Raw genomic sequence first — 17,632 nt, forward strand, 5'->3', positions numbered from 1 at the left:
ATTAATAAAAGGGGCTTTGCTATAAGAAGTTTTGGGCAATATTGCATCATGCTATAAGTACATAATGCATGTTCCACAGTTAATGTTATTAATATGTATGATGAAAATTTTAAGTGTTTCTTGTTTGCGTCTAGCCCAAAAACAAATCACTTTTTTTGATAAGATAATAAAAAATTTTGATATTCAAAATAGTATAAATTTAAAAAAGTACTTCTCTTTGAATCACATCGCAAGAAAGATGTCTGGGTTGTTAGTTGTAACTATACTTCTAGGTCTCTGCACGATCTTTGCAGCATCTAGGGAGAGTACGTTAGAGTTAGTGCATGTGGTAAGTAATATTTTAAAAATTTTACCAGTTTTTCTTGTAATTATTATAAAATTATTCTAGTTGTTTAGGCATGGTAATAGAAATCCTGACCAGAGCTCATTGTATGAGAGCGATCCCTTTTATAACGAGAGTTTTTACAGAGAAGGCTATGGACAGCTTACTAATGTAAGTATTTTCTGTGACAGTTCAGCCATCGGTCAACGTTACGTCATCGTTATTTCTCAAATATGCGTTTGAGGGTGTGTCTGAGATCAGTTCATATTGTTTAGAAGATTTTAAATAGATTCCTGTATTATTGATGGAGCGAGTTCGGTTTTTTTCGGCATTTTTTTTAACTCTTTATCTGTTACGATCTTTTTAGTTCCAATCTTTTGGACTGTTGAAATTCCTATTTCTAAAGCATCAGCAACTCGCTATATTATTTATAAACGCTATCAATTTGTATTTTAAATTAGGGATATTACATCTTTGCATTGTACTTACTTCATGTACGGCTTCCACGGGCAAGAGTGTTCTACCAGCGTCTCTTTCTCGAGAAAAATAATTTATAAGCTTAGCAATAAACTTTTGTTCATTTTGATTAAATCTTTGAGGCATTTTTGCAATAAAAAACTGAATTTTGCATGACAACAACATTAGATTTTTAACTTTGACATTGATCAATGTCCGTCATTAAAATTATAACCCCAAATCAAATGACAATGACAATTACTAAAACGAATATGCAGTAATAATTTACGAAATGCCGTAATGACGTCACCAATCTCTTTTATCTGGTTGGCAAGTGATTGAGAGAATTCGACATAAAATATATGACGTGACGTTGAAAGATGGCTGAACATTCTATACATAATTAATTTATGAACAACAAATCATACCACTCTTACTTTGCTTAACCACAACCAACCATTATCTTTTGATTTGAATCTGAAAAACGTTGCGTTCATGATTATCAGCAATGTCCAGTAGAGCTCACCTTGTAATATCATCCAAATGTTTCAACCTAACTTGTATTTTCCAATCGAATTATGTTTTTAGGAAGGGAAAAGAACAGAGTATGAGTTAGGAAATTTATTACGTAGAAGATATAACGACTTCTTGGGCCAAGAATGGAATATCAACTATTTGAACGTAAGAAGCACTGACACCAACAGAACCAAGATGTCTGCCTTGTTAGTTGTAGGTGCTTTGTATCCTCCTAGGAGAAGGGACGTGTGGTTACCTCCCCTCAACTGGCAACCCATACCATACAACTACAAATCCGTAGAAAATGATAAGGTTTTTAAAAAATATTTTAGATAATGAGTATAATAGTTCATACAATATCTTTGTTAAGAACTTTATTAGCTTTACTAGTGATATTTACTGACTTTTTAGGAACTATTTCCTTTTTACACCTGTTCAAATTTCTATACCGATCTATATGCGCTCATCGGCTCAGAACCGTATTCTTCATACATCCAAGACCGGTATGGAGAAGCTTTTGAGATTCTAGAAGAAAATACTGGAACCTCATCAATCAATATTTTTACTGCTTCCTATCTCTACAATGGAATGGTTGTCCAAGTAAGTATTTTTTTTCGAATATGAAGTATCATAATATGGCTTTAAAATGTTTTATCTACGTCAGTGAGTTAAGAAGCTCTTAACTCACGCATTTTGAGTGAGTTAAAAGCTTCTTAACTCACGCCATTCTCATTACCGCACTCCTTGTTTAGATGACTACCAAAGAGAAAAAATATTTTGTAAAAAACATTTGTTTTGCACTAAATACCTACTAAATAAACTCTTCTACTGATAATAATTATAAAAACATGAAAACTTATTTATTATAAATGTTAATGATACAGTTTGAACAATCTTTCAAGTAAATGCCTGATCGCTCATTTTCTAAACTAGTGTGACATCAATATTATTTACTGTCATATTGACATTGCCATGCATGGCGTTATTTGATCAAAGATATTAAGGTAATTGCTTTTTAGGATAGGTATATAGTTAAGTACAATAATGTTTAAAATTCATTGTGTGTTTTTATAGTTAGACGTAGATAAAATATTATACAATACACGCGAGTTAACTCCTTTAAGAAACTTGTGTGGTTACACAACTCGTGCTACGCACTCGTTGTGCAACTTCCACACAAGTATCTTAATGATGCAAGTAACTTAATGACGATCTAACTCACTTGTATCGTAAATATCTATTTTTAAAGCAAGAGATTGGTTACCCTCTGGAAGCATGGACTAGCAGTGTATATCCAGAACCATTGAACTCGGCAGCTGTTGATTGTTACTATCTTTATACCAATACCACATCTTTAAGAAGAACTGTATCTGGTAGGAATGTAAACTTAAAAAACTAACTTCAAACCTACTTAATATATTAATGAATTCCAGGATATCTTCTGAAAAAGATACTGGCAGATACAGAAAGTAAAATTAATGGTACAATTACTCCATCTACCAGAAAAGTATTTTTATATTCTGCACACGATTTAAACGTAGGTACATTCCTTCTTTCTCTAGAACTTTATAAACTAGTAGAGACTCCACCGTATGGTTCACACGTGTTGATTGAGCTTCATAAAGTTCGTGGAGTGTATGGAATCAGAGTAAGATAATCATCATAATTTTATATATCCAAATGATTTATTATTTTATTTCATTTTAGTTGTTTTATCAAAATTATAAGCAACGTAACCCAATACCGCTGAAACTGCCAAACTGTGACTATTTCTGTCCGTACGATCAATTTTATGAACAAGTCAGTTATTTGATACCAGATGATGAAGATTGTGTTACTTCTGAATCAGAAACAACTACTGTATTTAGCTTACCAATTGGTCTGTAAATTATATGACAATAAATTGATTTAATAAGCCTTAGTAAATGTTTTGTGTAAATAAGCCAATAATGTATCCAAATCATATATTATGCATGAAATTTATCCAGAATATGATATAAATATTTTCGTAGATATACGTACAGGGTCATTGAAATATATTTTACACAAAAGTTGTAGAACCAATGCATTGGCTCATACCGGATATAAATAGATATCTTTTGATACTTCAAAGACCAATTGAAAATTCTAAAATTGAAAATTCAAACTATTTCTCACTGAAAATGTTTATCTAAAAATACCCTTTTCAAAACTCATTACTTAAACTAAAATACGTTTTTGTGGTCCATCTGTTGTCCGTCCTTCTTACCAGGTGTCCTGCCTCTTGAGGGATTTGATTCTGTGGATGACATCTATAACCTGGATCTTTTGTCGTATCCACTCTATTCTTTTGCGGTCTTTTTTGGTTATTCCCAGCATAATTTCGTTCCATTGAGCATTGTGCGACCTGCAGTTTCCTTATAATGTTCGTTTTAAGTGTCTAGGTTTTGCATGTAAAGGTCATGACTGATACATATTGATCAAACGTTTTCTTTTTAGATAAAGTGGCATTCTAGATATGAATATGATTGAGACTCTTACATATGTATATAAAATACTGTATATATCATATTATATACATAATGATTCAAAACTAGATGTTGTTTTTTTTCTTATCTAATTTAAATAGAATACCCTGCTGTATTTAATAACATATAATATGTTGGACTTATATAAGTACACACAATCAAAATTTAATTAAATAATGAAAAGTTGTAAAAGAAAAATATATAATTTTTAGTAATGGGCCGTCCTAACAACCCTTAATAGCCTAAGAGCTGACGACATATTTAGCGAACATATTTTAGGCAAGCTAGAATAACTAAAAATGTATAGTTTATTAACTGGAGAACCCAGAATCCAGAAAGTCTGGCTGGGGGGTTGGAGGTATTTCGCTACTGCGCAACCCATAACATTTGCAAAAAAATAAATCCAAAAAACATTCTTTAGGCAACTTGAAATTTGTTTATTCTTAAATTTTAAAACGATGGAGAAAGTAGTGGACAACCATATTAGAGTAAATCATCTACAGGTTAAACCACTGCACGATAGTCAGCATGCATATAGAGCGGGCAGATCCACAGAAACTGCTCTGTACCAGTTAACTGAGCTAATACAGGCAAGCCTGGATAGCAAAGAAACAGCACTTTGTGCCTTCTTGGACATTGCAGGGGCGTTTGACAATATACCTCACAAGGTGGTCAAGCGATCTCTTGAAACAAGAGGGGTGAACAGTACGATAATTCGCTGGTTTTGGGAAATGCTCTCAACACGAACAGCAGAGGCTGAGATAGGTACCAAAACTGTAGTTGTTAAAACAACGCAAGGAACTCCACAAGGTGGAGAACATATTTGGAATGGTCGGAAACCCGAAAAAAAAAGTCTGCCATACTTATTTCTAGGTTAAATAGATGCTAAAATTTAAGAATAAACAAATTTTAAGTTGCCTAAAGAACGTTTTTTGGATTTATTTTTTTGCAAATGTTATGGGTTGCGCAGTAGCAATATACCCCCAACCCCCCAGCCAGACTTAGGATTCTGGGTTCACAAGTTATTAAACTTTATTTTTTTTTGTTATTCTAACTTGCCTAAAATATGTTCTCTAAATATGTCGCCAGCTCTCCGGCTATAATAAAAGCTATCACTTGTAAATTATTGTTCATTCTAGCTGGATTAATTTTTAATAAAATTAATGTTTATTAAAATTTCTAAAGTTTAATCTGTACTCGCGTCTGTACTCCAATTATTTCAAAGTGTTCATATTTTGATTATTAATAAAACTTATTGAGCCTGATTTCCGATAGCCATAAAAATCGTATTTGCCAAACCAGATAGCAGACTTCAAATTGCGCAATGCCAGTCCTAAAAAATATTTATGACAATATTTACAATACCTAAGTATCTCAAACGTGTCTAAAAATGTGATCTATAAAATTTCACGAGATCTTTATTGACTTTTCGGATATCTATTCTCACACGTGATCCATAAATAAACTATTTAGTTAAAAATTGTTGTTGATTACTTAGAATTGCTCTGTTGTTTTGTAGTCTGTGATTATCTAAATACATACTTGAAAATTAAGATTTGCACGACCGGAGATAAATAGTACTGCCCTGTTTATATAAAGAAGAAAACATTCGACCAATGTGTACTGCCAGTTATGACTTCTGCATGCAAAACCAGGACACCTAAAACGGACAATATAAGGAAACTGCAGGTCGCACAACGCTCAATGGAACGAAATATACTGGGAATAACCAAGAAAGACCGTAAAAGAATAGAGTAGATACGACAAAAGACCCAGGTCATACATATCATCAACAGAATCAAAGTGGCAATGGGTAGGACTTCTGGCAAGAAGAACAGACAGCAGATGGACAACGAAAATTACAGCATGGTACCCACGAGGAATTAAGAGGTCTAGAAGAAGACCGAACCTGAGATGGGACCATGATATTAGGAAATTAGCAGGGATAACTTGGGCCCGCATAGTCAAAAGTAGATAACAATGGATCCAACTCTAAAGAGAGTATCTAAATATGTGAGGAAGGCTACACCATAACTGGAAATGGTTGATGATCAGCTGAAAATGATGATGATCATGATGATATAATATAACTACTGGCTTTCCACTAAATATGAAATTATATTTCATTATATGTGATTCCTAAAACGTTTCTCATTTCATTTTGAAATATATTAGTGTTTTTAGTGACACACTTGTACTCAATTGTAGTTACAAGGTTTATTCTTAATACGGATTCGTCACGGAAAAAGAAAACTAAAATTGAAAAAGTTATTTTTCGGAAAATGCCACTACGTTAGCATCCAAACAAAAATTACATTGTCAGTGGATTTTTACTCAGAAACAAATTTGCCAAAAATTTTATTAACAATGTATTATTTTTGTTTAATTAATTTTTATTTTGCAACTATATGCATCTCGATTCTTATCTTTCCAATCGTAATGTATATGTAAGTAGCTAAATCCTGGTTTCATAATCCAGAAAACATGTGTGAAGTATGTATGTAGATTTTAAGTAGATTTTTACATTGCTTTCAATATACATATATTTGAGTATTTGGTACATATGTCTTGTTGAATCAGTATATCTCCCTTGGATAGTTGATTCAGGATGATTAAGGCACTTATGTCTTAATTCGTAAATGTGTAGTGTTATTGTGACACCGTTGGATGCTTTTATACAGGGTTGTTCACCACATACGACACGGAGTATAATAGCTAAACGATTAGATTTTTACAAATTGTAAGTTTTGGGTTCGTTGCAGGATTTTTAAAGATCGCGCACACTATACCTACACGGACCAGTACGGACCAGCACAGCACAAACCTGCATCCTGCATGACATCGCACACTTTACCGCCACAGACCAGCAACATAAGCGAGAGTTTCGAAAAAAGTACAGTTGTCAAGGCTCAACTACTAGAGCGTGCAACATAGAAGTATTGAAAATGAGTAGTTCAGAGAAGAAATTATTATTTTAGCCATGTTGTGTGAAGAAGAGGAGGAAGAGAAGGAAGCTAAGAAAAAAAGAAGATTTTGGGTTCACCCTATAAATCAAAAGAGAAAGCAATATGGCGAATTTCATTATTTGTTTCCTGAATTAAAAAGATTCGAAGAAAAGTTTTTCCAATATTTTCGAATGTCACAAATCAAATTTAATTATTTTTTTTTGCTATCGACTCCCATATTGCATCTTTTCTTTCTTGGTCTCTATATATAAAATGCTTGGCTCGTATCGCACAGCTCTGAATACTTTTGTACCAGTAAAATAAGCTTTTTTTCATTCATATTTAAAACGATTTAAAGGTTCGAACAAAAATAAACGAAATCTAACCTACATCATGCAACTTGAGCCAGCTAGCGTACTCGAAATACTGACAAACCCTTCAATATTTGCATGTTTGTGGAGGTGTGCTGGTTCGCCGGTGCGCACATTAGGTCGGACCAGCACGACCAGGCATAAATATTGCCGGTCATATTTGTCCCTGACCGACACGACCTGTTTTGACGGTCGTGGCTTGTGGCGGTACGTGCTGGTACTGGTCTAGTGTGCTCTACTCTATTAAATAACACGGTCACCTTCACCGGTAGAATTGACTGGTCTGGTCCGTGCCGGTCCGTGCAGGTATAGTGTGCGCGATCTTTTAGAGCTACAATTTAAAAATATTTTTACAAGATATCGAGTGTCCCAAATAAATAAAAAATATCAAAGTTGTATTTTTTTAAATGGAACACCCTGTATATTATTGCATTTTTACGATTTTTTCTACGATTAAAATAAAGGTAAATATGATTAAGGTTTATTACACTTAAACCTTACCGTTTTTGAAATATTTTAGTATAAATTTTAAGGCTTCATTTCTCCGAGGGTATCAAAGTTTTTAATACTAAATATTTACTGAAGTTTATTTATTGATCAGTTATTGTGTTGCAATAATAAAAATTATACTACCTTATACAGAGTGTCTAAAAATTTATTTTAAATAATTACTAGCTTTAAACGGCAATAACTTGTTTAATTTAAATGGAATACCCTGTATATTTTATGAGAATCAGAAGCACAATTTAATTGTCTATCAAATTATATTATACCGCTTTTTACCTATCCCTTCAAGTTTTCGTAGAAAATGCATTTTCTTATAATTTAGACCTCATTTATCAATATACACATGGAATATTGACATTTTAGATTGTTTTTAAAACAACAAATGTACAAAAGGTACCGGCTAGTAATATTATCGTATTTAGTAAAACGATGATATTACTAGTCCATTTGTATGCAAAAAGAAAACTATTTAAATCTTTATAAAAGAGTATACCATTAATTAAATATACCACCAGTATTTCCGCCCAAATACTAATTAATTACATACTTAATTGTGTTCGTTAATAAATTATTCTAAATAAATGAGGATTTGAATCAGAAATAAATATAATAATAAGTTATGAAAATGAACGTCTCTGTTGTTATAAATAAGCATTGGTCAAAAAATGAAATATCATTTTTAAGGTGTTGGTTTTTTTAGCTCACTGTCTAATACACATAAATAATTCAGTTTTTTAGTATTTGGAGCAATTATTATTAATTAACGCAAACAGTCAATTAATGTAGTTTGAATACTGGAATCATATTAATTGATCCTCTTTAACAAATATTTAAACAGTCTTTTTTTATTTTTTAATGAAATAAACGAACTATATTAACAATATTAGTATCTGTACTTGGTACATCTTTAAAAATAATCTAAAATGTCAGTATTCCATGGGTATATTGATAAATGAGTTCCAAATTACAAGAAAATGCATTTTCTACGGAAGCTTGAAGAGACAGGTAAAAAATGGTATAATACAATTTGATAGACAATTAAATTGTGCATCTGATGCTCATAAAATATACAGGGTGTTCCATTTAAATTAAACAAGTTATTGCCGTTTAAATCTAACAATTATTTAAAATAAATATTTAGACACTCTGTATAAGGTAGTAAAATTTTTATTATTGCAACACAATAACTGATCAATAAATAAACTTCAGTAAATATTTAGTATTAAAAACTTTGACACCCTCGGAGAAATGAAGCCTTAAAATTTATACTGCAATTTCACAAAATTGAAAATATTTCAAAAACGGTAAGGTTTAAGTGTAATAAACCTTAATCAAATTTACCTTTATTTTAATCGTAGAAACTAAAAATGCAATAATGTACAGGGTGTTCCATTTAAAAAAATATAACTTTGATATTTTTTTTTAATTTGGGACACTCTGTATCTTGTAAAAATATTTTTAAATTGTAGCTCTAATAGTCCTTCAACGAACCCAAAACTTACAATTTGTAAAAATCTAATCGTTTAGCTACAATATTCCGTGTCGTATGTGGTGAACAACCCTGTACATATAACTGTACTTATAATAATGCCGCGCGTCTGACTTGTACCTTGTACGCTGCTTGTATCTTATTAAGTGTTTTATCCAAGCGAAGTGGAAAGGTTTCGTAACAATTAAGTAAGTATAGATAGTTATATAGATATAGAAGCAGCCTACAAGTAAGATGCGCACAGCATCCATGGATCCATGTAAATAAATAAATAAATAAATGCCTTTATTGTCAAAAAAATTTACACTTTGTAGACAAAGGTAAAGTAAACAAACAAAAGAGAATACAAAACAAGTATACAAATTACATTGTCAGTCTTATTGTTTAAAATAAACATTTATAAATGTTTTCTATGTCAAAGAATAAAAAAATAAAAATAAGATTCAAAAATATTTAGTGAGTTTGTAGTAAATATAGTAATAGCAAATATTAGGCCAAGTCATTTACGGCGTAGAAAGCCTTGTCTAGTAATTAAGGTTTCAATCCTTGGATTGGTGATTTTGCATTTTTTTCGGGTTGTATAATATTGAACTTTTAACTAACTCTGAGCGTGGGGTAGGTAGACAAAGATCTTGCTCCGCGTTGCTGAGTGGATAAGTGTGAGATGGCGTTTCTTGAGAAGCTGCTACATGCTTACGTATTAGGCAAACTGATTCCAATATAAATAAGAAAGGAAGAGTTAATATTTTTAATTTTTTAAGAAAGTCCTGGCAATGAGTTCTCCTTTTTAGTCCCAGTCAATATCGAACAGCTCTCTTCTGGAGCTCGAAAATGCGGTCAAATTGAGTCGCACAACACGCACCCCAGAATGGAAGGGCATATCTGAGGTGCGACTCAAAAAGTGCATAATAAACAGTTCTAGCCACTGACAATTTAAGCTCCTTAGAAACAGATCTTAATGCAAAACAGGCAGAGCTTAATTTTTTCGACAAAGCGTCGATATGCATGTCCCATTTCAGCGAATTCATAAGAATTTCAGAGAGGTCCTAAGAATTTTACAGATTTTACGACGTTAATGGTGGTGTCGTTATAAGTACAAAGGGCTGCAGCTTTTATACGACAAAGCTTTAGTTTTAGAAATGTTGAGTCTCAGGAGGTTCGAATCGCACCAAGATTTAATGGTGATTAAGTCATTTGATATAATCCTATGAAGTGCCGTGACGTCCTTGTTGCTCCAACTGAAACTACTGTCGTCCACAAAAAGACATATTTTACCACTGATGTTTATGTTAGCAATGTCGTTAATAAAAAGAAGAACAAAATAGGGCCTAGTTCTGAGCCTTGAGGTACTCCACATTCTAGACAACGTGGTACCCACCCTCAAGTTGATTTCTGTTGCTCAGATACGACTTAAACCATTCGAGAGAGTTCCCCTGAACCCATAGTGCTGCAGTTTATTAATTAGGATCTTATGATTTACACAGTCGAACGCCTTAGAAAAATCACAGAAAATTGTTGCTGTAGAATGATGGTTATTTAGGCTGGAGTAAACTTTATTAAGCAGGGAAAACATAGAGTCATTTGTGGTCTTGTTGGTCCAAGAACACTTAGATGACCTTGTCAACTTGGGCTATGAAAAATTACATTATAATTTTAATTAACCAAAGCCCACTTTTTGATGAAGGCAGTTTTTGATTGTATGATAATTTTATACACAATTATGTGTAAATCTTCAATGAACTGATTACTACCATCGTAAGAAAATATACAATTCCAATTATTAATTATAGATAAAATAGTTTTAATTTGTAGTCAAAGTTGTTCAATTTTCAAGTGTTACGCATATAGAATTAAATAAAAATTATCATTTATTAATAGAATATAAATCTTTGGATAAGGTACTATGAGGATTTAATTAATGTTGAATCGAAAAATATATAGCCTGATTTCTTAAATCTAGACGATAAGAGATAAGATATTGGAATTAATTAATATTATATGAAAATCTAAGTCTATTAGAGTTTCCGGTAGACTCATTTGGTTAAGTTTTAAAGAAAAATGGAGAAATTCTTCTGTCTAATTGGTTCACTATTATGCTGTGTTGTTGTATGTGTTAGGAGTGAAAATAGTACCTTGGAATTAGTTCATGTTGTAAGTAAAAGAGCCATTTATGACGAGTAATTACATAACATAAAGATTTTAATGAATCATTTTAGTTATTTAGACATGGTGATAGAAATCCAGATACAATAAGCTTATGGGAGAGCAATCCTTACTATAACGAAAGCTTCTACAAAGGAGGTTATGGCCAATTGACTAATGTAAGATCAAAGCATGCTTATCCAATATTTTCTAGAAGTATTTCGATTTCAGGAAGGCAAAAGAACTGAATATAAACTAGGAACTCTACTCAGAGCAAGGTACGACGAATTTCTTGGATCAGAGTGGGATATAAACATAATGGACGTGAGAACCACAGATTACAATAGAACCAAAATGTCTGCCTTGCTGGTAATGGCGGGTTTGTGGCCTCCAACAGCTGAAAACGCGTGGTTGCCATCGTTTGCCTGGCAACCTATACCTTACAATTACGTGGTTACTAAAAATGATAAGGTGAGATATATACCGTAAGGTAGAACCTTGAAATTTACAAGTAATTTCAATAAAAATATGGTCTTGTTCTATTGATCATGCGCAGCAGCACTTTTGCTTATGTTCAAGTGCATTTTTTTTTCAATATTGATAATTGTTCTAGCTATGAAGCCCTTAGATTTTTAATCACTACAGAGCTGACAGTATCATCCATTAAGACAATGTCAGCAATGACCACTATTTAGAGACAGCAATGGCAATGAGGTTTTCATGTTCATATATTCTTCATTTCAGGAACTTTCTACTTACAATGCTTGCTCTAAACTGGATGAAGAAATCGATAAAGTTCAAGAAGAAGAAGAAATAGCCAAATATCTGCAAGAACGGTACAACAGGACTTACCAAGTTCTACAAGAAAACACTGGTATCACGATAACACCATTCCAAGCATTTGCTCTATATCTTGGACTTTTAGTTCAAGTAAATATGGTATTTTGTAATGAAATCACAAAGAAGAAAATATATTTTTGTTTTAGGAACAACTCAACTTTCCTCTAGAAGATTGGACCCAAGAGATTTATCCCGAACCGCTTCATTCAGCTGCTGTTGACTATTATTATCTTGAAGCCAATAATACAGCATTAAGGCGTATCGTTGCTGGTAAAATATTAATTTGATATTATTCTTTTATTTTTATTTAATAATATGTAGTCACAAGAAACAATTATTAAGTATCATAAACATATTTTTTAGTGAAAATCAAGTGCAAAAGAAATCTTGTTAAATTTATAGCCTAATTACATCACTAATTTGTTTAATTTCAGGATATTTTCTGAAATTGGTTTTCGCAGAAACAGAAAGTAAAATCAACGGAACATTAAATCCACCAGACAGAAAAATGTATTTGTACTCAGCCCACGAAAACAACATAGCTACCCTACTAATATCTTTAGAAGCTTTTCAAATAACCGACATTCCTCCATACGGATCGTATGTTCTCATGGAAGTACATCAAATCGAAGGAGTTTATGGTTTCAAGGTAACAAAAAAAACATTCAAAAATATTTAAGTAAGCTTTAAATTTTACCATTTTTTTCAGTTGTTTTATCAAGACTATGAACAAGACGATCCGATTGCTATAAAACTACCCAATTGCGACTATTTCTGTCCTTATGACGAGTTCTACCAACAAGTGGAATATATGCTGCCGGAATCCGATGCAGACTGCAATGCTGTGGATGAGGCTTATACTATCAGAATGCTTGGCAGAGATATCGCATTTTGAAATGTATTCTTTTTGAAAATATAAATATTTTCACAAATTTTCTTTGTGTTTTTTTATACAAATATTCCACAAAAATAGATATGTCCTGAATCTTCTATATACTCTGTCCAACGAGAAGATGCTTGACAGTGATAGATGTGTCTGTCATTTTAATTTCAAAGTAGTTTATTTTATTTTACAAAGAAATAAGTTGGTACTGTCTGGAACGCATAGCGATATATTTACAATTTGATTGACAAGATGACAAGTGATTACTTCAAAATACTGTGAAAAAAACTGTATAAAACTGAAAAAATGTAATCGAGTTATTTTATTTAATAAAAACGGTGTGTGTGTGTGTGTTAATACAAAACAAACAAGAACAAGACACTACATACCAAAAAAATATAAAAAAGAACTATTATTTACCTTCAAGCTTTATGAAACTACCCGCATTTATGATTATATTTATCAATATAACTTATGTACAAATACAAATTTGTAATATTCCACAGGTATAAATAAAACAACATGGGTAAATACAACAAACTATTTTATTAATAATTACACCTACCAAATTGTATACCTTAAAGGTTGATTAATTAACTTTAATCTTAATTTTTTTAAGCCAGTACCTTTTGACATTATTTTTCTGCAGTACTAAAATCCATTATTTACCTATCGTGTGATGTCGATATTTTACAGCTACTCCGGTTTTTAGTATGTGTTTAGTTTGATCCTTATATACGAGATGCACTTATCTACGACGAAATGGTATACAAACTTTATCGATGGCAACTTCATTGGTGTATAAGACTTTCTGCCTGGGCAGCGTGTATTAACCATAAACTGTGCTCTGGGTTTACAGTTAATTTTCACTGGATTTTTCCTCCACTTGACTTCAAAAGACACAAAACACACGTAATAATACGAATCAAAATGCATCATCTTCCAAAACACAGGGTATTTAACAAAAGTTGACACAAAACTATAACCTATAATTTGGCAAGACTTTGACAAGCGTCAAAAATGACAAAAATCTAAAGGCGAGTTCATACGCATCGGCGTCCGTTTGTCTTTCATCGTTCCGTCAAACCAATAAAATTGAAATACGATCTGTCATTTTTTAAATAAACCAATAAAACTGGTTAAAAACAAGAAGACACGACGTATGACGGATTTATATTTAATCATCCATAGATAACTTAAAAATTATTAGAAACTTTTTTTAGTAAAATAAATAGATTGGTATGGGACGTCATCTGCTTTTCTTCTGTCATCGTCTGTCGAAATCTTACCTGAGAAAAAAAAACAGAGTATACATAATTTTGAGTGTTTAAATATCGTTCAATGGCTACGTATATGTTTAAAATAAATTTTGTGCCATATATACATTTTATAGCCTGAAACTTTCGGTATATGATTATTTTTTATTTGTTTTTAATTTTTACTTATGTTATGTTTATTTATGTTAAGTTCATTAAAATCAAAGAAACGATATAGCCCTACATTACTAACCTCTATACAGATGCCTAAGCAATACATTTATTTATATTAGACTTTACTACAAAAGACTCTTTTATTTTTCGTTTAGAGACTATCGCTTTCTTCATAATAATTTTTGCGTTGTTAAAATCTACTCTGTGCCCTGTGTCCCATGAATGCTCACAAATATTAGATTTGTAAAAATCGTCCTTCCTTAAATAATCTTTATGTTCTTTAATTCGAACATTTAAGGGTCTAGATCAGTGTTTCTCAATCTTTTGTAGAGTGAGGAACCCTAGAGTGCACTTTTTTTTTCTAGGGAACCCCTACCCTATATTCTTAAATATAAGACATAGTGCATGTTTGGTTTTGTGTCAATATATCGATATTAATACTACTTATTGAGCTTCTAAATTAAGAGTAAATAAAAAAATGTAAGAATTAAGTACATAATATATTAATAACTCAGAAACAGTAAAACACTTAAATATTCATTACAAATATTTTTTTATGAGCTTAATGCGAAGGATGGGCCTGTTTGTTTGATACAAGTTTGTCGATATCGGGTTCAATGTTTGAAAGTTGTATCCGCATATCTGCTTCAGGATTAAGTTTACTTCTTAAGTCGGTTTTTGTAAGAGCATACTTCGAAAACCCTACTTCACAACGGTAAGTTGTAGCAAACGGCAACAATTTTTTAACAGCAAAATTGGCTAATTCTGGATATTCACTTCTAAGCTGGGCCCAAAACTGCAACAATGTAGCCGAGTTGAAAGTAGTTTTAAGGTTTCCATCGGCAGCAACATCAATAAGTTGTTCAATTTGTTTTACAGTTAGGGTTTGATGAAACTTTTCGACTGGGACTGAGAATGGATTGCGAACCCAATCAAGATCCTCTTCTCGTCTTGGAAAATATTCTCTGATTGAAACTTGTAGGTTCTGAAGATGGTTTATTATCTCCGAAGTGATTTCTGCTGACAATGCAGTCTTCGACTCACACACAAAATCATGCAGTGTAGGAAAGCACTCCGAGATTCCTCTGTTTATACACGATTCCCAAAACTGTATTTTATTTAACTTGGCCTGGATTTTGTCATATAAGGAGATTACTGTTACAGAAGTTCCCTGGAGTGATAAATTTAATTCATTAAGGCTTGAAAAGACATCGGCAAGATATGCCAAACATTGTAACCACTTGATGTCAGTTATTCTTGATGATAATTCAAATGAAGAGTCATTAAGAAACACCATCACCTCATTTCGCAGAGTAAACAGGCGAACCAATACTTTTCCTCGCGATAACCATCGCACTTCGGTGTGAAGCAAAAGCGTGGTGAATTGGCTACCCATTTCTTCACAAAGAACAGCAAAAATTCGTGAATTTAGAGGCCTGGACTTTATAAAATTTACAATTTTTACTGCTTCATCCAAAACGTTTTTAAGAACGGGAGGAATTTTTTTTACTGCCAATGCTTGTCTATGAATAATACAATGGCTACTTTCAATTTCTGGAACGACATTTTTAACACGTGCAACAAATCCAGAATATTTACCAGTCATTGCTTTTGCACCGTCAGTGCAGATATTAATGCACTGATTCCAATTAAGTTCTTTTTCAGTGATATAAGAATCGATCATCTTAAAAATTTCCTCGCCGGTTGTATGGGTCTTCAAAGGTTTGCAAAGTAACATTTCTTCTTCTGCAGAGTTGTTGTGTATGTACCTCACAATAACAAGCAATACTGCACACCCTGCCACGTCTGTTGTTTCATCAAGCTGTAGTGCATACCAACCACTACCTTTTATCCGTTGAATAACTGTATTTTCTATTTCGTTACTAATTTCATAAATTCTCCTATGAACAGTATCGTTTGAAAGTGGCAGCATTTTTACACTATTACTAAACTTTTCACCAATCATGGTTTCGACAACATCTATTAAACAAGGTTTAATAAGTGTTTCGGCAATTATATGCGCTTTTCCAGCCTTAGCTATGCGGTAACTTACTTGAAATGAGGCTTTACATGCTTTTTCATTAATGCTGCTACCCACTAAAGACGATAAATTCTTTTTACTTTTATTCATTTCCACTAACTTGCGTTGAAAAAAATCCACAGGTTTGTCCTTGTATTCACTATGATTTGTTTGTAAGTGTCTTAGAAGTTTCGCTGGAGCTAATGAACTGTTGCTGAAAGTCTTAAAACAAATTACACACTGGCTGTTTGGCGCACTAGGATCCCCAGTGGAAGCAAAACCATAGGATAAATATTCTGGGCAATATTTTCTAATTTTAATTTTCTTATTCGCAACGGGAACAAAACTTGAAGTTGACGGCTCATCGCTGCTAGCATTACTCCAAATCCCTTCAACAGTTTCATCTTGACTGATGGTTGGATCTTCCTCTACCTCTTGTTTTCTTTTAAAACAACCAGTTTTCAGCCATTTATCCATTTTAAATAATAATTACATAAGAGTAAAGGCAAGAAAAACAAACAAATCGTCTTTCAACGGGTTTAAAACAAACACTTTCAATGCGAAGACTGCGTAAGGAAGGCTACCGCATAAAAACAAAAGCACCTAGGACAGCGGCCGGCGATTACTAGAAGGCACAAAATAGCAAAATACATACACGGCATTACAATGACTGCAAAGCGAAGTAAAATTACGAGTCGCAACAAGCGCGCGAGCTCGGGCTCGGATGCAGATCAGAAGGGGAGTACTAAGAATATTTTTTTTATTTACACCATTTCATTGTTGGGTGATACCACAATTTAAAAAAAAAATTATTGGCTTCTTGCGGAACCCCAATCGCCCCTTTGCGGAACCCTGGGGTTCCGCGGAACCCAGTTTGAGAATCACTGGTCTAGATGTTTCACCACTATACAATTCATCACATTCACACGATATTTCGTATATTACATTTTTTGTTTGTTGTCCAGTGTTCATTGGTTTAGTGTGTGACAAAATGGATCTAAGTGTATTTTGTGTGTTGAAGGAAGTTCGTCTGTTATTTTATATGGTTTTCCCATCCTTCTTATTTTTTCCGAAACGCCTCGTATGTATGTATTGAATTGTAAGTTGTATACAGGGTGGCCCATCGAAAACGTTCCGCAAGGCATAACGGCCAGGGTATTTCTTTTTTCAAAAAGTCCAAAAACACGTCAATTTTGTTTGTGAT

General features: G+C 32.7%; 3 protein-coding genes across 4 annotated transcripts; 2 read left to right on the top strand and 1 right to left on the bottom strand.

Moving 5' to 3' along the window:
- Window positions 1-201: 201 nt before the first annotated feature.
- On the top strand, window positions 202-3,215 carry LOC115882758 (venom acid phosphatase Acph-1-like). Of its 2 annotated transcripts, XM_030900996.1 has the most exons (7): window positions 202-328; window positions 389-493; window positions 1,367-1,606; window positions 1,706-1,894; window positions 2,544-2,667; window positions 2,728-2,942; window positions 3,002-3,215. In XM_030900996.1, the coding sequence occupies exons 1-7, from the start codon at window positions 239-241 to the stop codon at window positions 3,179-3,181; spliced, it is 1,143 nt and encodes a 380-aa protein (XP_030756856.1). In that variant the 5' UTR covers window positions 202-238; the 3' UTR covers window positions 3,182-3,215. The 2 variants fall into 2 exon arrangements, with proteins under 2 accessions (XP_030756856.1, XP_030756857.1); XM_030900997.1 differs by lacking the exons at window positions 202-328; window positions 389-493 and adding an exon at window positions 1,236-1,307.
- A 7,778-nt stretch (window positions 3,216-10,993) lies between these two features.
- LOC115882889 (venom acid phosphatase Acph-1-like) lies at window positions 10,994-13,027 on the top strand. The gene is made up of 7 exons (XM_030901150.1): window positions 10,994-11,264; window positions 11,330-11,434; window positions 11,487-11,726; window positions 12,000-12,185; window positions 12,242-12,365; window positions 12,530-12,744; window positions 12,805-13,027. Exons 1-7 carry the CDS (start codon window positions 11,172-11,174, stop codon window positions 12,988-12,990), a joined length of 1,149 nt encoding a protein of 382 aa, XP_030757010.1. The 5' UTR covers window positions 10,994-11,171; the 3' UTR covers window positions 12,991-13,027.
- Window positions 13,028-14,970: 1,943 nt separating this feature from the next.
- On the bottom strand, window positions 14,971-16,905 carry LOC115882838 (zinc finger BED domain-containing protein 5-like). Its single transcript, XM_030901087.1, has one exon. The coding sequence runs from the start codon at window positions 16,903-16,905 to the stop codon at window positions 14,971-14,973; it is 1,935 nt and encodes a 644-aa protein (XP_030756947.1).
- Window positions 16,906-17,632: the final 727 nt, after the last annotated feature.

This window comes from Sitophilus oryzae, unplaced genomic scaffold, assembly GCF_002938485.1.
Source record: "Sitophilus oryzae breed Bouriz unplaced genomic scaffold, Soryzae_2.0 scaffold_179_pilon_pilon, whole genome shotgun sequence".
Lineage (NCBI taxonomy): Eukaryota > Metazoa > Arthropoda > Insecta > Coleoptera > Curculionidae > Sitophilus > Sitophilus oryzae.